Genomic DNA, 26,271 nt, shown 5'->3' with positions numbered 1-26,271 from the left:
TTTCATGCGAAATTGACAAACAATTTAAAGCGAAAAGGTACAGAAATCATCACTTATTTATGCCGGTGACTGTATCTTAAGAGATATGTACTATCAACTCGAGAACATAGGTGTTCCACCTAATTATTAATTAGTTCCTCCAGCTACAGCCCTCCGGCATATTCGCCATCCCTCAACAGCAACTAGTCATTAAAACAATTATATTCCTACTCGAAATGCTTAATTATTCATTCGCCCCTTTTAATTCTTTACAGCTAGTACTGAGCTCCGTAACTTATCCGTTGTTAATCTACGATATCCCAACGGTTCTTAAAGATCAAGGAACATTTAATTGTAAGCCTACTTTTTACACAGGACATCTCATCGCTATGCGACAAGGTATGAAAACGCACTAAACACGTAACATAACTTAGTAAAAATTCACTGTGTATTTTTCATATTTCAGAAAATATTTCGGGATTCAAAAAATTACACAATTGGGGACCAAACCGACTAAATAAAAATGTTGAAATGAATGTCTTACAAATAACATAGAAGACATGACATATGAAGATAAAATCAATACCTATATTCCTTCCTTCCTTCGGTCGTGTTTTAATTTGTCGCCACTCGTTTCGAACTTCCTTTTTTTCGCACTTGTATCGTAATGTACTATTGCATAATGATAATCTAGAGTGGGAACAAGGGACTACGTGTATATGGTGAGCGGCCGTCCCCTCTGCTCTTAAGTTATGTCATCTATATAAATTTTCGTATGATCTCTACTAAATTGCGTAAGTACATACTTTCAAAATTTTATTGGAAGAGCCAAATTTCTATTTCCACCGGGTACATCACAGAACTGCTCCTACGGGGATCCTACGGCATGGCAAACTCTTTAGATGACCAGAAAATTGCGTACAACAGACATCACTTAATTTAAATTCAAAGCTACCTCATAGAAAAAATTCTCAGAGTATCCTGACCATCATATCAATCTGAATTGAATAAATGCATTCATACTAATATTATCTAATCAGATTTAATTATTACTCTCAGTGCTTTGCAAACGCATATTTGAAATTGTTCTAGGGACTGATTTATCCTCACATTCGCCTTTTTCTACTGAGTCTAGCTCATTTAAATTATCCAGGCCTAAATTATCTCCAAGTTTTGGACATAAACTAGTATCATTATCAAGTAAGTCAGTAATATCCATATTAATATTTACATTACCATTAAATTCATTTCCAATACTACTCTTAGTTCCACTACTGGAATTCAAAATCTTCATCACAGAGTCTCCTCCTTCGCCCGAGTTTTCTTCTAGGGTTTCATTAGGATGAAGATGTTCAGACTTGTTATCAAGAATAGATGACAAATCTACATCATCTGCGTTTGCTAGGGATGCTACACTATTAATAAGTTCATCACACTCTGTTTCTTTAGACTGTTCAATTTCTTTTTCTTCCGTTAAATCAGGCACAACCTCCATCGATTCAGTTATTTCATCAGTAGATTTGTAATTCTCAATATTCTCTTCAGTAGAAGGCATTTCAATGTCTGCAATGTTACAGTCACCAGATGCTTCTATTGTAGTATTAGAAGTACAGACAGCCGTAGCTGCTGACTTGTTGATATCAGTTGCTTCGGATACCTCTTCAGCAGTCTCTGAACTACAAATGTTAGTACAATCGGATTTTTCAATAGAACCTGATTCATTATGTGTGACTTCCTTATTATCCGTCACTTGGTTCACACTTTCTGAACAGGAGGCGCCCGCGCTGTTATCATCAGTAGAAATATTAATACCTTGGGTAGTAATTTTAGTCGTGGGTGTGCGGTTCGTAGATTCATTCCCACAAACGTCTGAATCATTTGTATCTGCAGCTGGACTTGCTTCTTCACGTTGCGCTAGCACAGTTTCATCGTCATTTTTGGAATCATTAGAATTCGGCGGCATCGACTGAGAATGATCACCTGTATTTTCTTCCTCAGCAGAGCTCATAGATGAACATTCATCTTTAAACCTCGGCCATGCTTTGGTTTGTCTGGCAAGACCAACCGCCTTCTCTAGCTCGAATGTTACTGGGGACATAGCTTCGGCGTTCAAACCAATCTCTTGATCAATTTTCATTAAAAGTTCGTCACTGCTTTGAGATCCGTCAGACTGTTTCAATTTATCAATTAATTTATCAACTATTTGTACTGATGGTGAATCTAAATTTAGGAATTCTTCGGTGTCTACTGATGTTTCTATCAAATCTTTCTTGGCCTCTTCTGCTGTTTCAGTTGCAACTGTAGATTGAGTATCAGAGTTTGAGTTTTCTGCATCATCCCCATTAGACGAATCAGAGCCCTTGAGATGTTTCTTAACAAGTGGATCATTGTAATGTTTAATTACCATACTATCAAAGAGTTCATCCGAAGGATCTCGCGGAACTAAATCTGGTCGTTTTAGAAGGGGATCAGCATTGTGTTCCTTGAGAAGTTCCTCATATTGTCCTGATGAAGCAGATGATCCAGGATTCTCAATTATATCCGAGTTCGTACTTAGTTCATCTTCAGCATCGCTAGGTTTTGCAACATCATTGATACTGAGTTCAACGCTTTCAGACGTAACACTATCCTTATCAAAGATTTGCCCTTCTTGTAGCGATACTTTTGATGAATTATCGCTTTTTCCTGAATTGGTATTGTCATCAAGGTTACTTCCATCATCAGATATAACCATATTTTCTATGACAGCATCTGCGAGATGAGTGTTTTTTACAACACTTGAAGAAGAACATTCAATTTCTTTACTTTCCTCCATTAAATCTTCACTCGCCACTGTGTACTTTTTATTATCGCTTAAGGGATCTTTTTTGTCAGCATCTGAATCATCAGAATAACTGGAATTTTCTATACTTATAACGTCCGTGGGTTGTTGATTTGTTGGCTGTTCATTATCAGAACTTGAATCCAAAGTATCAGAAATAGCTATAGGGGTTTCAGAATCAGACGACGACGAGACTGTCCGTATTTCACAATCAGAATGTAATTTCTGTAACAAGTGTAGTTCATCCATATCTGAACCAATTTCGTTACTGTCATCACTCAGGGTTTGTATTTTATCTTCTTCGTTGACTGCGTCAAATTTACTTTCAATTTCTTCTTTTTCTTCTTTTTTTCCATCTGATTCTTCATTTTGCGTGAGAGGGTCATCTTCTGTTTTTGTGTTATCGTCTGGTTGAATTTTATTAGGAATGTTCTTCTTGGATTGCTCTTGTAGCAGCCTTCTTAGCCTGTCTTTTCGTCTCTGTTTGCTTTCTAGAGAGGAATCGTCTTCGTTATCTTCCTCCTCACTCTCTACTGGAGATTCTTCAGCGTCTTTATCGTCGATCTCTTCAGCCTCCAGTTTCAGCTGACTTTGTCTGTCACAAAATCTAGAAAAATAATAATGATAATTAGTTATTGCGGAAACCTTGCGGAGTTTTTATTTGTACGATTATTTTCGTCATATTTGGTACAATTACATTTAAACCCTACACCGGGCAACGGGTGATATACATACCGCATAAGAATATAGCTATTTATTTTAGAAAAAAAGGCATACTAAGCAAAACATTGAAGCCTATGTTTTCAATGCATTTGACTTCCTTATTATCAGTCCTTATTAGCCGCAGCCTCCATAGCATTGCAGAACTTAAATAGGTATGCAAGTGACTAGGACGTCCAATGCGAGAGCGGCAGCCGCGACATAACTAGCAGGCGAATATTTGACGACCGGTCTGGCTCAGTCGGTAGTGACCCTGCCTGCTGAGCCGCGGTCCTGGGTTCGAATCCCGGTAAGGGCATTTATTTGTGTGATGAGCACAGATATTTGTTCCTGAGTCATGGATGTTTTCTATGTATATACGTATGTATTTATCTATTTAAGTATGTATATCGTCGCTTAGCACTCATAGTACAAGCTTTGCTTAGTTTGGGGCTAAGTTGATCTGTGTAAGGTGTGCCCAATATTTATTTATTTATTTACTGAATACTGTGTTGTAATGATGCGTAACTTACTTGTCAAATACTTCGGTTTCCTTCGTACTAGCCAGGCGGCGATTAGCTTCCAATTGCTTCTTAAGTTCATCACTTTGCTCGGCCGGGTCAACGTTGGCAGTTATTCTAGAGGTAGCCAATCGCCATTCGTTTTCTTGTCTACGTCTTTGTAGCTTTCTACCGCACCGTACAAAGAGATCTCTAGCTGAAATTTGATGTGAAACATATTATATAGTATATCCATACTAATATTATAAATGGGAAAGTGTGTGTGTCTGTTTCACGGCAAAACGGAGCGACGAATTGACGTGATTTTTTAAGTGGAGATAGTTGAAGGGATGGAGAGTGACATAGGCTACTTTTTGTCTTTTTGTAACGCGAGCGAATCCGCGGGCAAAAGCTAGTTTATTCATATATTTAACTTAAGAGCGCTATATAATGTCAATTAACATATAACCTAATTACAAAACATTATTTAAGCTGTATTTTTGTCTTTGGTTTCATACAACTGTTGATCCTTGATAGGAATGACCTTTTTCTCACAACCTGTATGTTTTTTCCAAAATCTGTAAACACCAATCTTCATCAATTTGAAATAGATGGAAGGTCTTCTAAGACCGTTTTTGAGTGGAAGCACGGGATATGGTAGCTGCCTTTACTGACCCGCTATCATACACCTGTATTACTGATATTTATGGTGACAGTTTAACAGTCAAACATGAATTTACAAAAATAATTAAATATTTTAGGGCTCTCTTTATAATGTTTATTCTGAATAGAGACATACCTTCTTCCATTATGAAGGCCTCATTCCAGCCAAGCTTGTCGATCTCATTGGCCTCCCTGACACAGCGCAACACATCGTGAAAATCCGGAAATGTAACGGTATTTTTCTTGTTGATCCACGCCTCGAGGCGCTTCGCGGGCGCGGCGGACAGCCCCGGCCGGGGGTCGATCACGATCCGGGGTTGTGAAGGCAGCTTAGTATTTGTCAGTTGGCAGAACTTTGCGTGCACTCGTACCATTCTCTCTTTGTACCTGTAATCGTGTTTATTTTACAATTAACGAAGATTTGGAAGATTAAGTTAGGCGCTTCCGACAGCTTTATAATGCAGAACTGACATTATATTGCAATATATCTATCCATGTCGTAATCGGCAATGACCACCCTGGCTAATTATGAGCGTGAGGTTTGATATGGCTTATGAAGCCAAGTTACTTTCGAATATTACTGAAACGCTAACGCTAAATTCCACTAACTATAGTTAGACCACAATACTCGTAATTTAGCAACGATTTTCTACGACAGTGCCGCCTCTGCAAGAGTTAAGTTTGACCTTTAAAATAACATTTGCACTGACGTGACTGTCACTCCCAACTTAGTATGGTATGACTTAGTATGGATGGAGTAATTAAATGTCGCAAAATTATTAATTTTCGTTAACACAAAGGAATCAAAATTAATAGACTCTTAAAGCGTCCAACTTCACGCATATGTTGTAAACTTTCCCGTAATGTGCTAATGCTAAAGTTGATATTGTGCGGTTGGATAACACCTTTAGCGGCCAAAGGGTTAAGAGCAGCAAACATAACGAATTTAAGAGCATCAACAACAGCAGTTTAAGAACAACAAAGTTAGCAGAAAACTTACAGAATTAGTGATCAAGATGTACTTAGTCTTCTTACAAAATTCATACCTTACTAAATCTTTAAAAAGTTTATGACGGATCAAATGACTGCAATGGTACTCACTTTTCAGTAAGTAAATATACAGAGTCTTCTTCGTCATCAAAATCTACTTCTTGGGCCTCAAGTTTCTGAATGGCTCGATTTAGTTTCTTGAGTGTTTTCTCCAATTTCCGTATCTGCCTCTGCTTGTTGGGATCCAATTCATTTTCTTTTCCATATAGAAAACTGTCTTTGTCCACATCTGAAAAAAACAAGGGCAAATTAAAAGTGTCCTACTAAACCATTATATATTCTGTGGCTAAACTGAAATACTCATGTGATTATTGTGGTTGAATCAGCAAATAGTCACCGTTCCAGATGACAGAAGAACATACTGTGTTTATATTAATGATTTTAATTTTAATCTCAAAACATGATATAAATTTACCTTTAGACCTGGGTTCCTCCACTGGCACTTGTTTCATATACTTCCTTTGTAAATTCAGTTCATCTACAATGTCTTTGATATACAAATACATCTTTTCAGGAGCAGCCTCCATGGCTGTTATTTTACTAGATACCATGTCAAGGAATTCTTCCGATTCTGTATATTCTTTTGGTGCCTGTCTATAATAAGGCTTTATCTTTTTTTCGATTATCTTTTCCATGTCATTTGAGTTCTCTAATTGAATACATAAGCTAATGAAGTTTTGATAAATAGGATGAAATTCACTCGGCAATCCAACATCCTTTTTCGGAGCTACTTTAGTGTTCTGTTTTAGTTGCATGGACTTGATTTGTCTGACTGAGACAGAACCTTGCTTGTTTTGTGCTATCTCAACAGATGTTTCATCTGTTTCCATAATTTCTGGTGTTAAGGAAACTATTTTACTGTCTTTACTTGCTTTAGAATTTGAATCGTTATTTACTTTAGTGTTTGAACTTCTATTTACTTTCTTACTTGCCTCTTTATTCACTTTAGTATTTGATTCTTTACTGGCTTTACTATTTGATTTGTCACTATCCTTTGGATTCAAATCATTTGAATTTATAGAATCATCTAGATTCATTGGTTCAATTTCTATTTCAAGTGTACGTAATTCTTCAATGGTCTCAAGCTCATGTGGATAGTCTAGTCTCTTTTTACTATGTGGGACCTTCTTTGCAGTGTCTACTTCATTGTCACTGCACTCACCAACTTCATCGTTTACAATGGTACCTTTGTTGGGGCTATCATCAATCATAATTACTTTTTCGGTGCTTAGCTCCCGCGTGCGCTTCATTTTTGCTGGTTTAACAGGACTATCCTCTATTGTGATTTCAATATACTTAGGAACCTCTGGCTCTTTATTATTTGTATCCTCTTGTGAAGGTGCTGCCTCATCTTGAGGTAAAATATCATCTTCAACAGGGATCTCAATTTGTTCTTCTGGTCTCACATACCACTGAGGACTTTTAGACGATGTAGAAGCATCATCATCATCAAGTTCGACTGTTTGGACTACCTCTAATTTTCTCTTTTTACCTAAATTTGTCCGTTGTTTAGGCATCGTTTTTGGGTTAACAGCTCGTGTTGGAATGGTTTTTGGGAGAACTGGTTTTGGAAGCATAACTATATGTGGAGGCTTGGCTGCTGACCCTGTCTTCTTAATTGTGATGCTTGGTGGCAATCTTTGTAGAGGTTGTGGTTTATTCTGCTGAGGCTTTTTAATCTGTATTGGATTTTTTAACTTTGTGATGGCAGGATTAGTTGGTAGACTAAGTGGGTTAAATATTTTTCCCTTGGATGGGGTTGGCTGTGCAATTTTTTCCCCATTGTTTTCTTTTTAGCTACAGTAAGCTTTTGATTTTGGTTTATCAATTTGTTTACTGAACTAGTGTTTGTTTTCGTGATGGTTATATTTTTCCCCAGTTTTGGCAGTTGTGGTATTGCTTTGACAGGTTTGATTGTCACTCCTGGGAGATTTGCCGGAATGTGAACCATGGCATTTCTTACATTCATCTAAAAACATATAAGAATAGTAAAAAAAAGAGTAGTTATTAAATTTAACATGATGATTACAGTAATGCATATGATAATTATGTAACATGTTAGCCAACACAAATTATAAACCCTACAAAAAATGCATAAAGAGGCGATTGCTTGGCGTCTAAATTCTAAAACTAGTAAAATCCAGAATTTTAGTAGTTTATATGTTATAATAAGCAATATAATTATTATTCGCTGTGCACACTTAAAAATTATACATCACACACACTTCTGCTGTCCTCTAGTGGACTAAAATAGTGTCATTTTTTACAGGTTTTAATGCAATGCAAGTATATAACAGGTTTAGACTCTTTTGAAATGCTTAATGTACACTTTCAAATAGTCTTGCCCAAAACAATGATGAAATATATTTTCTTCACTTGCAATAAAATACCTTTTCATAAAGTTTATGTTCAATACAGAACTTCAGTTACTTTTAAAGCCCCTCAGGATTAGAAATTTTCAAATGTATCTCTTATCGTGCTCCCACACTGGGCTGTTATAAAGGTTATACATATAATATAGTGTGACAGGGACAGGGCGCTATCGCGCCACCTAGTGTTAAATTTGTGATAGTAACCACCAACTACACTCTAGCACCAATCTTTCCTCCTCTATCCAGCCTGACAAACACCTATAGCTGTGCCCACACTGACCAGGCAATTTCGCGAGGCAATTCCACGGACACAAAATATCCATGATCATGCGCGCTATGGCATGGACCCAGCTATTGACCATCAATCAAGACAGAGACAAGACATATGAAATATATATAGACATAAATGCCATACACATCATGTAGACAGTATAATAAGAATTTAGCTTAAATATCAGTCTGTAACATTGGGACATTATTAAAAAATACTACTGCAGATGCATGAGATACATATAACTTTTTATTCCTTATTCATGCAATGCTTTACTCTCATACACTACCATGTTTTTTCTTACTTATTCTTTTTTTTTACTGTATTGGGCAAATAGGGTAATATTCTTTAACCAGTCTGTTTTTATTTAATTTGTAACAGCATAACACGTTGTTGACCTTCATAAAATACACCAATGTTGTAATAGTACAGCAAAAACCGGCCAAGAGCGTGTCGGGCCACGCTCAGTGTAGGGTTCCGTAGTTTTCCGTATTTTTCTCAAAAACTACTGAACCTATCAAGTTCAAAATAATTTTCCTAGAAAGTTTTTATAAAGATCTACTATTGTGATTTTTTTCATATTTTTTGAACATAGGGTTCAAAAGTTAGAGGGGGGGGATGCACTTTTTTTCCTTTAGAAGCAATTATTTCAGAAAATATTAATATTATCAAAAAATAATCTTAGTAAACCCTTCTTCATTTTTAAATACCTATCCAACAATATATCACATGTTGGGGTTGGAATGAAAAAAAATATCCGCCCCCACTTTACATGTAGGGGGGGTACCCTAATAAAACATTTTTTTCCATTTTTTATTTTTGCACTTTGTTGGCGTGATTGATATACATATTGTACCAAATTTCAGCTTTCTAGTGCTTACGGTTACTGAGATTATCCGCGGACGGACGGACGGACGGACGGACGGACGGACGGACGGACGGACGGACGGACGGACGGACGGACGGACGGACGGACGGACGGACGGACGGACGGACGGACGGACGGACAGACAGACATGGCGAAACTATAAGGGTTCCTAGTTGACTACGGAACCCTAAAAATGATTCCATGTCTATATCTTATAAAATGTGAGTTGTAAGGAGCTCATCACTGTTGTAGGACCAATTCCTTTAACCAGATGCAATGCCAGAAAATTGAGTTCATAGTTTTACATCTAAAGTTTATATGATGGTACTAATAAATATTTAAAATATAAGAAATAATATCGCATAAATCTAATTTGATTAATCACTAAGTATAACAAAACTCATAAATTATTAATTGCAATTTTCGTAGAAATGGATAACAGATGCACGTCAACAGCATCATCAGTCAGGAACCGTCTCGCAAATATTACTAAGTTAATTTACTGACGTATTTTGTAAATGAAAGGCTTATTGTCTAATTGTGCTAACAGAGCGCCGAGCATATTCGCATTTATAATATGTAATGTATCTACCTTTTTAGGCGGAGGCGGCCCGGGTTCTTCATCTGAAGACCCCAATTCTATAATGTCTTCCGTTTCCATGGTGGTTTTGGCACTTGTAGCACTGTCTCAGGCTATTACTCGTATATTGTAATAAGCTAATAAACGATAACCGTCCCATTCGATGCCAATAACAATCTTAAAAAACCTATGTTTCCATTAAAAATTGAACACTCCAAGTATGTTTTAGTGTTATCGGCGCCATAATAGCGGAATAGAAGACCACAGACTATAAATCCTTTTTCTTGTCAAATCAAAAGGGGCTTTGGCGTCGTATGCAGTGCAGGTCTAAATAGATCCACACGATGAAACATTTTTGGCAACTTATGGTGGTGACAAAAGCTATTAAGAATGAAATTTATGAAATCTTTAAATTAAGAGGGTGCGCCCACGGGCGACTTTTTTGTCGCGACCCCATGGTCATAGTATCTTCTTAGTAGTTTGTGGTCATAGCCCATGCTAATATGAAAGTGCGCTCACGAAGCGACGCAACTTTTCATACAAATGCGTAACTCACCGAGCAACTTTGTTGCCCGTGGGCGCGCACCCTAACCAGGGGCGGCTCACTCCGCGATTCTATCGCCGCGCTACAAGTACATGCCGGCGGCCGCGAGTTCGCGGCCTAATCAGGGGTTGCGCGTGTTCTCACGAAACGCACGTTCGCACTTTCTAATGTTACTTTACGTCGCGAGTTTTTTTTAAGGTTCATATGCGATGTCCGCGTGTGGAATGGCTAATAATGCTTAGTTAAATAGATATCATGAATAAAATAAATACCATAGGACATGTTTACACAGATCTACTATTGATTAAGTCCCCCGAAAAGATTCAATAAGGCTTGTGATGTTGAAACTTAAACAAAAATATATAAATACCATATATATATACCTAGAAAGTACCCAAGACTTGAATATAATAGTATAACATTTTATTTGAGTATTAAATCGTTTTAATCCGTAGGCAACCCTATCGCCAGGCGTCGCGCACGTGCGGCTCGTTTCTTTGTTAGAATTTTGTAGGTATTTAAAAAGGCGGCATGTCGTGAACATCAAAGCAGTGGGCCTTCTGTACTTGTACTATTATATATTCTGTGCCCTAACTGCAATAAAAAGCTTGACCAGAAATATATTACTACGCGCCATATGTTGCGGAATTTCATTGAAACTATTTTCTTCATACTATACTGGCCTGACAAGATTTTATCTGACCCTAAAAGGGAGTCGCTACAAACCGCTTTCATATGGCAATAATGTGGCGACGTCTTATATAATCGGGACAGCGTGTACTGGTTACCCGTTAACATTTGTAGAAAATTAAAACAGGGGCGCGTCGCGTTTTAATAGTGTGTCGGCCTTAATAGCGACCTCTTGTCACTGTAGTTGTATTTCTGGTGATGACAGATCAGACACAATCAAAAAAATCAAAGACACTGAAAATCGACTCACGGAGTAGCCTGTGCTGGGTGGATCTAATTAGCCCTACAAACCGCCGAATCCCTGTGTAGTTCGCCCTTTAGGCTGTCTTCTCATGTCGCCGTTATATTGTATTGTGAACTTGTCAAATAATTTAATAGTCACCATGCCAATGATGTATTTATACCATTTATACTTAAACAACTGTAACAATAAGAACATATATTTTTCCAATAGGCCAAGTAATAATATTTTAAAGGCCTAATTACCTACAGACATGTTACGTCTCGCACAGGTAGCGATTCCCTACTCCCTAGTAGTGTCCAGAACATTTTCAACTTCACAATCGCGGTTAAAAACAAGAAGTTTCTTTTAAGTTCATATACCATTAATGTGTGAAACATTGGGTACACGTCCTGAAGTATCTGGAGTATGGTGAATATTATTTTCACAAATGCCTTCTGCCTGTAAACTTGCTGTAAACTGATGCAAGATTTTGTTGGAATGCAAAACATTCCGACAAGTAATCTTGCCTTCCAGATTGTACATATGAAAAATTGTTCCGTCTGGAAGAACCTTTATTCATAGCATTATTTCGTCAGCCAAAAAAAGGTAAAGTGGTTTAAGCTACTACGGTGAACCACTGTTTAAACAATCAATCTTCGTTTATGTAAATAAATATATATTATTTATATAATTAAAATTTAGTTAAATTTAACCGAAGTCGGTTATTAACTTTATATCTATTATTCATTAGTATACAGTATCTGTGGTCCAAATTGTCTGAACAACTGTCTCGTCAACTCGTTTGTGATTGGTCTAAAATACACTTTTTAACATCGTTAGCTAGTTACCAATCAAATCTACAGAAAAATATAATTATTTATTATTTTACTAATCGCAAGAAAGTTGTATCCTGTGTACAAAAATACTTTGTGAAATAAATCGCGTTGTAATTTCTATTATATCGATTAGAATAGGACAATGATTAAACTTTTTCATTGAAACAGCAAAAGAAAGATGAAGAGGGTACAGCGAGAGCTGGTGGTTCACAGAAGAAAGCGTCGGCAGCCCAGCTGCGGATTACAAAAGGTAAGAGATACTATACAATAAAACGTATGATTTTGAAAGTTACATGTGTAATGCTAATAACTAAGACTTGCGCTGGCTAAAGCTCACTTTGCTGAGCTATAACCTACGTCAGCATCACATCATGTTGCACACTAAGTTTTACTTGTAACGACCCTTTGGAAATCACCACACTTCGTTTCTTTACAGATTTGAATGAGCTGAATTTGCCTAAGACCTGCAGTACAGAGTTTCCAGATCAAGATGATTTACTCAATTTTAAACTGATAATATGCCCTGATGAGGGTTTCTATCGAGGAGGCAGATTTGTATTTAGTTTTAAGGTAAGGTGTCAAAAGGTCCTGTCACATATTTTTAACCCTTATAATATATAATATATATATATGTACCTATATCTATAAATAATTGATCTGATTCGAATGATGTATCAATCTATAACAACAATCTTGAAGACCATCAGTTTTAACAGAGAGAGCAATACAAGTATATCAATTAGAACAAAAGTATGACTAACTAGACTCAGTCATGAGTAATAAGCCTCTATTGGTATTGATGAAATAATTGGCTGCCGGCTCAAGAATAGATCTACTTCCTGTGATCTCCTTGATGTCAACATAAATGGTGAATAAACAAGCAATAACGATTAAAATATAGTCACTTAAGTCAATTAAGAATGTTCAAAGAGGGTTAACAACAGGCTTTTGAAAAAAAAATGCTTTTAGCAGCTTGAGTCAGGCTGGTTTTAGTGTCACGCGGACCGTCCGCGCAGATCGATCCGCGCGACTAATTTGTATGAATATGATGTTGTCATCCGCGCCACTCTAAAACGCTCCCTGAACTTCATACGTATTAGTCAGGTGAGGATCGCTCCGCGCAGGACGGTCCGCGTGACACTAAAACCAGCCTCAGACATTTGTGTGAAAGTACCTGCATCTTTGCTTTATCCATTGATATGGTGGTATGGAAATTATGTTTACTACAAAATCAAAGGCATATCAAAATATTGTTGTCATTGCATACCTAGTTGGTTACTAAGTCCTGATACCGAAGTTTTAACTCATAAACTATAGCAAACAGATTAAATTTAAAAGAAGTATGCATGATTTGAAAGCTCATTTAGTACAAAATGAGCTTTCAAATCATGCATAGAAGGAAAGAACTTATTTGAAAATTTAATCATATATTTGCATAATTATATGATTAAATTTTCAAATAAATTCTTTCCTTCTATGCATGATTTGAAAGCTCATTTTGTACTAAAGCAGAGCAGTTCAGCACAGGATTAACGCAGGATGGATGAAATCGCGACAGGTTACAGGCACAACCTGCGATCCCCGAATGCCTCTCAGGCTGAAGGGGAAAATTTATAAATCAGTTATCCGACCTGTCATCCTGTATGGAAGTGAGTGCTGGGCCACCAAGACGAATGATGAGAGAAGACTGCATGTGAATGAAATGAGAATGTTGCGATGGATGTGGTGTGACAAGACTGGATAGGATTCGGAATGAGTATATAAGAGGAAGCCTGAAAGTAGCGCCAGTGACAGAGAAATTGACAGGAAGTAGATTAGCATGGTATGGGCATGTAATGCGGAGGGATGAAAGCAATGTTATAAAACGAGTGGTAAATATGAAAGTGGATGGATACAATGATAGTGGAAGGCCTAAGAAAAGATGGATGGAATGTGTGAACAACGATATGAGAGTGAAAGGTATTAGTATGGAAATGACGGGTGATAGAGAGAAATGGAGGAAGATGATCTGCTGCGCCGACCCCAAATAATGGGAAAAGGGCAAGGGAATGATGATGATGATGATATTTGCATAATTATTTGTAAACATTGAAATGCTCATCAAGTCATCAGACATGAACACAAGGCCAAATTATGAAAAATACACTTCATAAAAATCACTGTTTCAATTATGCAGGAGTAACAAAAGTTCATTTCTATTAAATATGTATGATCACTAACTTGTTTTCAAAAGTGTGTGCTTCAGGTATATTGTACTTGAACATTGCATTGCATGCTTTTGAGGTTTTTAGCAAAAATGACTTACAACAAAGGCCGCAGATTTGTAGAGGCTTTAATCGCTTAAACGACCATGGATATACTCATATGTACGTCTATATTTGGTTTACTACATGCACTTCCAAAATCGAGCTCATAAGCGAAAAGTTTGACACTGCCCTTAAATATGTTTCATCTCTCTGTGTAGTATAATATTTATATATTTAATAAAATAGTACATCTGTATAAAAAAAACATAAAAAGAACATTTGTAGAGTAGTTATTACTAATCTTATTTGCGGCTGACTGTACTCTTTACAATACATATATTGGAGTGTCAAAAAGGCTTACCTTACTTTCTTCTATAAGTATAAAACCTTAACTAACTTGAAGTTTGGTTTTATTCAAAGTGTAATTTAAAATTACTTTGGTTTAAAGTGACTAAAATGTAGTGTAAAATTAGAAAAAAATGTTAATTAATGAAGAAGCATGGGCCGGGCAGGCCCAGGCAAAGATGGCGAAACAATCTTGGCACCTTTCTGAAGAACGGAAATGGAGAATCGGGAGTCTTGGAGAGCCAGGGTAGAGGCCTTTACCCAGCAGTGGGAGACTCAAAATAGGCTAACAAAAAAAAATGTTTATGACATTAATTTTGGAGAAAAGTTCTGCAAATTCAGAGAAACAGCTAACTGGGTGTTATAACTCAAGATTACAACTGGTGTTAGTAATTCGCAAGTTACTACACTATTCAGTTTAGCTGCTGTATTATAGTTCTACTATGTTCCACCAGAGTGTATAAGTCCTGAGTTTCCAACTGTTATTGACCACCCAATAACTGAGAATTTTAACAATAAGGAAAAGCCTATTTCTGTATAAAAACCCTAGTTTTATTTATTTTTATATGCCATTATTTACAGGTAGGACCAAACTATCCTCACGAACCTCGAAGGTGAAATGTGAGACAGCTGTATACCACCCTAACATAGACCTTGAAGGAAATGTTTGCCTCAACATTCTTAGAGAAGACTGGAAACCAGTGCTGACAGTCAACTCCATAGTCTATGGGCTGCAATACTTATTCTTGGTAAATAAGGTTGTTCTTAGGGTCTTGTAGTCAAAATGTCAGTCTATTTACCCATATGTCAGTTAATTTATTTAAAAACTAATGAAAGGAGAGGAAATGGTAACTCTTCATTTACATCGCGTTTACTTTACGCGCATTGTACTACAACCAGTGTACAACTGTACATCAACTTTTATACTGTGTAGTTCTACTTCAAACAAAAAATGAGAAGATCTTGGGAACCTCAGTACGATTGGTTAAGTAGTTATTTAACTGACAGACATCAGTGTGTGGAAGTCATGAGAATGACTGGTCATGTTCGAATTGCATATAGATCTAATTATAAACTCAATGCTACCGGTGTACCTCAAGGAAGTATATTAGGTCCATTGCTATTCCTTCTTTATATAAATGACCTACCAGATGCAACAAATCACAAATGTATATTGTTCGCAGATGATACAACCTTACTTATAAAGTGTAATAATCGTTTAACATTTGAATATGAAATAAATCAAGCTCTCAATGACATAATAAATTGGATGGATGATAATAATTTGAGTATTAATTTGGTAAAAACGAAATGTATACAATTTTTGACATGTAAAGTAGAATTATTAATCTAAATGTATCATACAATAATCAATCAATTGAAGAAGTTAAATCTGCGACATTTTTAGGTATAACATTGGACTGTTACTGTGACTGGAGGAGTCATATTGACAATTTACGAATACGACTCGATCGTTTTGTCTATGTGTTATATAGGTTAAGAAATGTAGTGTCAGAAGAAGCAGCCCTTTCTGCGTATCACGGCTATGTTGCGTCAATATTAAGATACGGTCTCATACTTTGGGGAAACTCGACGGATGCTGAAATTATTTTTAAACTGCAAAAGAAATGCATTCGCACTTTATATGGAGCCGACTTCCTAGACCCTTGTACACCACTTTACCAATCCAAACGTATACTGCCACTTCCATGTCTGTATGTGTTTGAGATGTGTATGTTTGTGAAGAAAAATATAGAATTATTTGATGTAAGAATCACTAACTCCAAAAGAGGGACACATAGGTATAAGCCAAACTTGCCAAAAACCAATCTAGCGTTATCTCGGAAAAAATCATATTGTATGGCTATAAAGATATATACCTAATACTCTGTCTGACACGTTCAAAGAAATGCCTGTTAATATTTTTTTTAAAAGAAATTACTCGATCATCTTATAAATAAATGTTATTATTCTGTCAATGAATTTATAAACAATTGTAATTTATGATAATAACACACTGATTGTAACACAGTTATTAAAATAATAATTGCTTAGTATTTATAGTGTGCCTTTAATAATTATAAAAATGATGTTTAATTTAATAATCTAATTTATACTTAATTACGTATGTATATAATTGCATGAATGGCATGATATTTAGTTAAGGTTTTTATCTTGTACATAGTCACTTATTAGTTATAAGAACAATATTTGTACGCCCGTCGTGGCAGAGCAAGAATCGCACAAAATTAATATTATGTAACACCTGTATATATATGCTTGTTTGATACAAATAAACATTTCATTCATTCATTCATTCAGAGAACAAGTGACTACGCGACAGATTTAACCATGTTTGCTAAGGACCGCACCGTCGCCGGCGAGTAAATGCGTCCGAGATTTTGATCCAATGGCATACCCATGGCACAGATGGGTAATTTTTTTCAAAATTGTCCACCCCACTTTTTTTGGATTTGGCAATTTTTATGTGGTTTCCACTCAGAATCGCGAAAAAAAGTATCCCAAGGTATTTTCCCATTCCGTTACCATTTTTTCATACATTTTGTATGGCGGTAACGGAATGGAAGGCTTGAAAAATGTATGTAAATCTTGGGACATTTTTTTTTCCTATCAGGATCAAAAGACCTCGCAGTTCTGAGTATGAATTGCGTAAAACATACCCATGTCACATAAAAGTGGGGTGGACAACTTTGAAAAAAATGGCCCGCATAGCCTAGATTCGTCAGTTACTAGTGACGAGCATTTTGTAAAGTAATTTTGTGTAGGTATTTATAAGTAATGCTAACCAATCGTTATTCCCCAGGAACCCAACCCTGAGGACCCACTGAACAAGGAGGCGGCGGACGAGCTGCAGAGCAACAGGCGGCTGTTCGAGCAGCACGTGCAGCGCGCCATGCGCGGCGGCTACGTCGGCTCCTCCTACTTCGAGCGCTGCCTCAAGTGACCTACGGACCACCTGTGAATACCCTCAACAGAGCATTTTTTATTTCTTTACATAATTACATCACGCTATACTATCATATAGGTCCTTAGGGCTCAAGACGGGAGACGCCATGTCTGTCACTTTCTGACACGTCGAATGTATGGCTACGTAAATACTTGACAGAGGGATAAGGCGTCATCCATATATTACGTCACAGTGTAAGGGGGGGGTCATACTAAATGTGACAATCCCTGTTAAAGGGATACAAAAGCGTGACATAGGGGGACGTGATATGGACCCCTCCCGGTCCAAAAACCTGAAATTTGGTGTGACGTAATATGTGGATGATCCCTAAGCCCTTAGGGCGACGAAGGTGACTCCCGTCTGAATGCTCTCAGCATAGGTCAGTGTTTTAGCTAATCTGGTATTATTCAACTTAACATGTATAATTTTAAATACTCGTGGCTCTGTAGCTGCATGCTTTTTACGCTTTTTAAATTTGAATTCAGTTTTAATAAATTCGAAGAAATTTAATTTTTATAATATTATATTGCTAGCACAAGCAGTTAATTGTCGTTGTTACCCATCTTGCACCGCGAACTGGATATTAGCATGAGCACATTTGTGCCCCAAGTGTCAGAGCCAACCAATAGAAAAGAGAGAATTAAAGCCTGACCAGAAATAAATAAAAAACGCGCCATGTTGCGGAATTTTATTAGAACTATTTTGTTCCTACTTACTGAACTGAACCCCATACATCAGTATAACAGCGCCCTCTTGACAATTGTACTTAATATATTTCTGGTCAGGCTATACGTCAAAAGTCAGTCATAATTGTGGTCATGCTACGTATATAATGTCGGTAAGATTTCGTCGACTGTTTTCAGGGTTCCGTACCAAAAAGGTACAACAGGAACCCTTATGGTGCGACTCTGTCCGTCTGTCACATTACTAAATATCTCGAGAACTACTAATGCTATCAACTTGAAATTTGGAATAGTTGTAAACATCGTAAACCTCTACAAATAGAAAGTATAATTTTTTTAAATTTATTAATTTTAATTGTAGAAAATGGCCAAACGTAAATAAACTATTTTTTATAATTTTTTTGTTGTGGAAAAAAAAAGAATTTTTAAGGAAAATTAAAAAAAAAACCGTCCCCTCCCCCCTTATCTCCGAAGTTTACCAACGAAAAATTATGAAAATTTTAGGAAACATTGGTTATATGCTAAAAATTACAGGAAAAATATAACCGTGTTTGTATCTTGAAAACTTTTTAATTCACAAAAACCTTTTCAGATTTTTACTTTCAATTTAACCACCCTTCCGGATGTATATCGTACTTCAAATTAATAAGAAACGTTACGTAAATCATCTTCTTCCAAATAAAGTAAAAACTGTTAAAATCGGTTAACATTATAAAGAATTATCCTTGAAAAACCAACATGCTATACCTACAGATCGCGCAATTAGTTAGCGAATTCGCCGAGAGATGGCGCTATACACTATAATGCTCATAAGTATGGGTACTTTTGTCTTCCAGTCAAGTTATTACAGTTACTTATATGAGAAACGAGATTATTTTAACTAGGTAGTTTGAAAGAAAGTTTGTACGGAACCCTCGGTGGGCGAGTCCGACTCGCACTTGACCGGTTTTTTTTTTAATGGAACAGAGATATCTACGGGTAGAATGCATGCAAACATTTGTAAATGAATTGTGAAATGAAAACCGATAGCATACTAAATTTTATTGTTATTCGTACATATAAAATCATGGTACAGTTGTCTGTGGTTCCAAATAGATGTACAAAGTTTGTCGTGATGTAAGTCATACGCAATTGTTTTAGCCAATTTGTATGTATAAGTTTGGCCGCAACGGGCAGCGCAATACTTATTTTACCTTTTTATTTAAAGATGAATTCAGTGCCTGCCTCAGTGTATGTAGATAACTAAATATTACATCTAATTTCCTTATGAACTATTTCCGAACGAAGCACCCCGGTGCATTCGCCTACGCAGTGTATTATAATAAACTCTAAATAAGAAAACGGTCATTTTGTTTCTAAATTACATATATAATAGATATTTATATTAGTGTTAAATGTCAGGGTTTAATTGCTACTTCGCTACTCGTAAATTTTGAGAAAAGTAGCAGCAGTTTGCTTGATTGGTTTCTTTAAAATACTCAGTAAATTGCTATTTCCTCATTACCAACATTTTCAGTTACATGTGTGGTCGGCCCATCAAATGAGAGGAGAAAGTAATCTAACAATCCATACTCCATACTAATATTATAAATGGGAACGTGTGTGTGTCTGTTTGTTTGTCCGTCTTTCATGGCAAAACGGAGCGTCGAATTGACGTGTTTTTTAAGTGGAGATAGTTGAAGGGATGGAGAGTGACAAGGGCTACTTTTTGTCTCTTTCTAAAGCGAGCGAAGCCTCGGGCGAAAGCTAGTATGTATATAACTGAACTGTATATACAGTTAGCATTCAATTGTAGAAATACCAAACTGTAAAATTGTATAAATATTCAAAAGGGTTCTTTTGTCCGTTGCCAATATTTAAGGCGCTATTTCCATATGAAATCGTCCTTATCGACAACCGGCAAAGTGGTAAGTACCTTTTGATTATCGCATATATTTGATGCTTACTGTTTGTCGAAACGGTAACCCGTATGTTACGGATCCGAGTGCGTAGCGGGGCGAATCGCAAGGTTTAACATACTTACCACGAGGATGGTGGCAGTTTTTCTACGTTTAAACGCTCACCGTTCTCTATTCGCCACGTAACTTGCAAGTGAAAATATTTACGAAGTTACACATTGTGCTTTAGGTATCAATATGTATGTATGTTCAGAAATCGATTTTGACGAAATTAAGTATAGAAAAATACGAAAATTAAGTAGGGAATTAAATTATCTGGATGTTTGTCAAGTGATATGGCCACTAGGCCAGAAAATGGACAGGTACATTTTTTCCTTTTTCTTTGTAATAGGTGGAATTTTGGTAAACAAACATATTCATTAACTGCGACGGTTAGCCAGCCATTAGTGTTACTTACATAAAAATGCTATTTATTTCATGATGCAACTATGTCACGACTATTATTACGTAAGAGTGTAACTAGTTGTCTCTATAGATTTGATTTATAAATTTATTTGACGATCATGATGAGAAGATAAACATAATTTTGACATGTAGCAAATTTATAGTGTAATTTTTATCATGAAATAAAGAAATCTAATCTAATCTAATCTATTGTTTTTCGTAAACATATTCTGTTAATAAAAAGTACTATCTGACAAGACTAATGCTGATCATTTTAAATATCTTGTGATTTTAAATATCTGCAAATCTAACTAAAATAGTTTACTTTTTAAGATTTTAATGTAACGTTATGAATATTTTGTATAATTTTGTAATCATACACGAGAAATCACTTTTTCCAATAGGATATTTCCCAAGCTTTATGTGTTTCTTTTTTGTTGTTAACATTAATATTTTCAATTACCTAACTGTTAGCTATTTGTATAACTAAATGTGAACAGCAAAAGTATAGGTACCTACATAGAAAATGTTTCGGTCTGTAAAGTATATTAAGATTACTTTTTAGAATAAACTGTGAAAAATATAGTTGTATTTATTAACAATACAGTTTCGTGTTGTTTACATTTAGTTAATTTACTATTTTATCCCATAAGTAGTGTTGGTAAATAGGAGTTGTTAACAGATTCACCGTTGATACCTTGAATGTATTGAATCTAAGACCTTAGGTAGGGTGACTCGTCTAACAATGGTCACATTCTGGTAACTGGTAGTGACGTAGGACGTAGGGTAGTTATTTATTTGTATATCGACACGTACTGACAAAACAGACACCTCACCTAGGCAACAGGGATGTTAATTGTGAATCATAATAATGTAATACACTATGTATTTCTAATCCCACAAAAATATAGCTAGACCCATAGAGTATATTGAATAGTATGATCAAAGAGGATCGAGTATTGTAGAGAATGACTGTCAAAGTAAAATGTGTAATCACAGTGCATAGACTGCCATCTCTCGACACAAGCTTAAAACTTTTGAACCTCAGTTTTGACAATTTGGCCCATATTGTTAGCTTGATATGTTTTAAAATGTCAAATATTAATATTAGCGCCATCTAGCCGAGGCGTACCCCAAAGGTGTATCGCCATCTAGCTCACCGTACCTTTTTCTGTATGGTTTTTGGGGTACGTTTTTTTTCTTAGACTTTATCGGTCTTTACGAAGTTATATAGGTCTTTGGTATGATATAGAGTTATCAGTCAAGATTTTCGAATGCAGCGCCATCTATTGATTAAGTTACGACAACTTTTCATGTGACTTTCCATGCCTAAAGGTTACTTTTAGAACATGAAGCATGTGGACCCTTTAAACATGGAACGCCACATTTTTATGACGGGAATTCTAATTAGGTCATTCATCAATCAGTCACATTAATACATTTTTGAACGCTAACCTTTTTGCCAAAAAAGAAGATATTAATAATATTTACAATTTAATACATGTAATTAGTCATAGAATGCCGTTCGCTAGTTTGCGGGTGGTACAGCGACATCTAGCGAAAATTTTGGACATCAAAAATCCTTATACATTTTACAAAACAAGTTATTACCCAGTTTGCGGACGTAACAGTGACATCTAGCGAACAACTTGCACTACGGCATATAATTGATTTTTCGCACGCCCTCTATCGTTATTTTCCCTAAACATATCGAAAGTACATGGGATTTACTTTGACTGAAAACACCGTGGCTAGACCTATCTTTAGCTGTTCTCGGCGGGAAAAATGTAAGAATAAAAATAAATATCTCAATTAACAATACTTCCATAACAGAAATAGGGCATGGAGTGTACTGTGTAGAAAGGAATAGAACTTCTTTATAAACTCCATAATAAGGTTAAAAAACCATAGACTTAGAAAATATTTTAAAACTTTATTATAAACTCAATAAACCATAGTGGCTAATCATTATGACAATTTATAAAAAAAGACTTATGTGTGAGTGATGTGATGTCTTGTCAGTCAAATAATGATTTAATCCATTGCAAGTTAGAAACAGACATTATCTAAATTTAAGTTTCTCCGGTGAAATCATGGGGCAAGCAAGATGAAAAAAAAAATAGATACAGTATAGGGGTGACAGACGGCGCGAGCGACGCATAGAAGTGAGCCTCTAACCATAGAGCCTTGAAGCGAGCTGCGGGCGAGTGACAGTCTCCTTCCGCCTGGCAGTCCGCGCGGCGTGAGTCAGCCCTAGCTCCGCTCACCACCATCAGTGTCACTCCAGTCGTCGCACCACGCACTCGTGCTCGCGCCCGCTCACTGCACGCTCTCTCCACACTGCGGCGTGTTCAAGCATAGGTGTTTCGGTTACGCCACTCGGTTGCGAAAGTCTGCGCGATGATATACAAGTGAGAGCCGACATCGGACGCCAGGGTAACGCTCATCGCGCACGGTGAGCCAGTTTATTCGGCGAGAGACATTCGAAACGCGCCAGCTGTGAGGGACGGGGGCGCGACGGCGTCGGTCGTACACGCGGGGAGCGACGTTTCCTAACACATTTACTTTACTGTGAGAGAGCTACGAAAACCAATTTTTAATGTGTCAAGTCAGTATAGCATATTGCTGCTACGTCAGATCGCAGAACGCCTCGAGCAGGAACTACAAGGTTAGCGCAAATGAGTTCTGAACGCTTCTATACTAGGGGTAATCAAAAGACCATTCACAACTTCAATAAACTTTAACGTACAGGTTACCGTACGGTAGTCTAAGTGCTTATCTATCGTTTCTCTATTATCGTTCGGTGTCGCGATCGCTAATTGCTAATTACTGTGTGGAGTCGAGTGATAAGAAGTCGGCGCGTTATCTGCGGGCTCGGGCGACGGAGCGCAGAGCACTCGCGGCACGGCAGGGCGGCAGGCAGCAGCAGCACCCGCCGCAGCAGCGATGGCGGCCGCGCAGGAGAACGCTGCTCGCGCGCTGCGAGAATCCCCATCATCGACCTGGCGCACATAGGTGAGCCTTCTTACTTTCCGCTTGCTCATTGTCACCGCCGCCGCGCCGACTCAAAGAGCGCATTCACTTTGTTAAACACGGTCAGCGCCGAACCAGAACGCTGCCTAAATCTCACTACAAATATAACGGTCGATCCCAATTCTGTGCTTACCTACACAAACGACAAAGCGATAGCGAAACTTTTTGTTACCTGCGCGCGCATCCTTATTATTATTATACTAAAAAAGCTGGCGGACGAGGTCTCGCGCTGCATTGCGTGCTTAGCGATGCGACAGCTGTGCCCAGAGACTCCCTACCTGCTACGATTTGATTAACGTCCAACACAAATTGCCCTCGCGTTCATCCCGCTCGAGTTCAAAGACCGCACACCAGTTATTTAGAAGTCAGTCTGAGAGTTCAACTCGGTTCGTGCACCTAGTTCATAAATCATCCAGCACACTGACGACCCATATAGACTGCATCTTTCGGTAAACTGAACGTAAATAATGAGGCCAGTGCAAATAGTAAACAAAGACTGAAATTACTGAAAGGATGAGTAAGAGATAGGGGCATGTCCACAGCGCCACTACAGGCAACCGACCGCTATGAGTCAACAATAAACATCCTTCTAAGAATTGAAACAAAGCTGATTTCGTGAAATAATTTATTAAAAATTTACCGTTATGCCAGTGGGCGGCTCACTCCGCGCTTTTATCGCCGCGCTACAAGTACATGTCGGCGGCCGCGAATTCGCGGCCCATTCTGTGGTGACGACGCTTTCGCGCCGCGCAATAAAATTCAATGTCGCCTGCTCGCGTGCAGTCCGTTTGTTAATGTGGGTAAAAAATTAGAATGGCGGCATTTTGTGGACATCAAAGGAGTGAGCCTTCTGTACTTGTGCTATTATATATTCTGTGGTTATGCTCAAAGTATGTAAGTTATATGTAAACAATCGATACAAATATTAACGCGGGCGATGTAAAGTAAATTGTTCAATCTAGCGTCTTTGAAAACGATACGTTATAAATTCGAGATAGTAATTCAATACAAGTTATAGACGCATGATATAGCTTGTGGTTGATCGGGTGGTGTTAGCACGCGTCGGAAACGTCGTGACTTCACAACTTAGGGAGCAGACACAAAAAAAGGAAGCTTTGGTAAACTGGGGGCAACGGCCGGCGGTCCCGGGCTCCTTCCACATGCCACTGCGTTTCCCGATTCGCACTCGTCCCCATTCTACATGCTGGTATTCTAGGTACCAGTATCTTTACCGTGATCTCCTGCTCTTGCCTATACCTAAATAGTTATTTGTTATACAAGGGGGCAAAGTTGTATTTTTAACGCCGAGTGTGGAATTGAAAAACGAGCAAGTGAAAGGATCTCTATAGTTGAACCACGAGCGAAGCGAGTGGTTCGAGAATAGAATCCTGAACTTGTGAGTTTTTAACACACGAGAAGTAAAATACATTTGCACCTGAGTGTAACACAAAACTTTTCCCCTCACTATAGCGAGGAAACTATACAACGCAAAAAATGCGTTTATCACTGCTTCCAGTAGTTCCACAGGTGGTAAATCATCTTTATTACTAGATTCACCCACTTTTATCAATTTTAAAGCAAATTAATTTGATTCTATATTCAAGGTCAATTTACTTTATCCTCTAGTGGATAAAATGCGTTTTTACCCGCTGGTATAAAAGGACAAAACACGTGTTTCCGAGCTAGTGAGGGGAAAAGTAAATTACACATTCACAATGAAATACCTAATTTTAAATTTCTCGAATCTAAGCCTTAGTGCGTTTTCACATTATCCAATCCGATATCGGATGGGCAGCCACCGATATCCCATACATTACATGCGCCATCTTGGATTTTTTACATTGAAATCCATCCGACATCGGATCGGATAATGTGAAAACGAAGCTTTACACGAAGCAAATATCGCTAAGGAATACTAAAAGTAACAAGGTAGGTATGTAGCTATTTTTAACAGCAGAATGCACTGGACCGATTAGTTTGTTAATCGGCCAGATATAAGGATATAGATCAGACACTATTATCATTATTAATGTAATTAGTGCAGTAAGCTTATTTTCATTCCTTTGCTGCATTATTCTTTTATATTATCTAGACGGGAATTTGTAAATGTTATTACTGACGTTTAAATAGACGACGCCGTCTTCTTAGCCTCGGAGAAGACGCTAGCTAAAGTTGACATCAACATCTGCTAATAGCCGCACGCGTTATTCGAACCACTCGAATGGTACCCGTACTTGGTCTTGTTTATCCACTTGAACGTTGTGCCTACTAGGGATGTTATTAACGATAAGTAGTCGATTATTCAACTGTCGATATTCGGTTCCGCTATTTTTATTAACGATTAGAGGAGACACGAGACACATGGAATCATGCGGACGAGATCCTAAACCTTCGTCCTCCGCTCTGTGCTAAGTAACTATTGGGATTGTTAATGATCGTGTCTGGTCCACGAAACATATACCCGTCATGCCAAACGAGCACTGACCCACATTTTGTACGAATTCATTCATCAGTTTCATCATTCAGTCTCGCCCACGTCAGCTTGTTACAGCTAGGTT

The 26,271-nt window shown here is 37.4% G+C and overlaps 2 protein-coding genes across 2 annotated transcripts; one reads left to right on the top strand and one right to left on the bottom strand.

Annotated features, from left to right (window-relative positions):
* Positions 1-1,018: 1,018 nt before the first annotated feature.
* LOC125241854 lies at positions 1,019-10,049 on the bottom strand. The gene is made up of 6 exons (XM_048150534.1): positions 9,816-10,049; positions 6,128-7,681; positions 5,764-5,941; positions 4,799-5,049; positions 4,033-4,216; positions 1,019-3,407 (listed from the first exon to the last, which is right to left on the bottom strand). The coding sequence occupies exons 2-6, from the start codon at positions 7,287-7,289 to the stop codon at positions 1,022-1,024; spliced, it is 4,161 nt and encodes a 1,386-aa protein (XP_048006491.1). The 5' UTR covers positions 7,290-7,681; positions 9,816-10,049; the 3' UTR covers positions 1,019-1,021.
* A 2,203-nt stretch (positions 10,050-12,252) lies between these two features.
* Positions 12,253-17,876, top strand: LOC125241627 (NEDD8-conjugating enzyme Ubc12-like; the record flags this gene model as incomplete). The annotated part of the gene is given in 5 exon segments (XM_048150188.1): positions 12,253-12,346; positions 12,533-12,666; positions 15,270-15,294; positions 15,297-15,436; positions 17,512-17,876. Coding segments are annotated over 5 exon segments (534 nt in total), but the record flags the coding sequence as incomplete, so codon positions are not given.
* Positions 17,877-26,271: the final 8,395 nt, after the last annotated feature.

The sequence above is a fragment of the Leguminivora glycinivorella genome, chromosome Z (genome assembly GCF_023078275.1).
Source record: "Leguminivora glycinivorella isolate SPB_JAAS2020 chromosome Z, LegGlyc_1.1, whole genome shotgun sequence".
In the NCBI taxonomy this organism is placed as follows: domain Eukaryota; kingdom Metazoa; phylum Arthropoda; class Insecta; order Lepidoptera; family Tortricidae; genus Leguminivora; species Leguminivora glycinivorella.
This window is presented reverse-complemented; position numbering and strand designations above follow the sequence as displayed.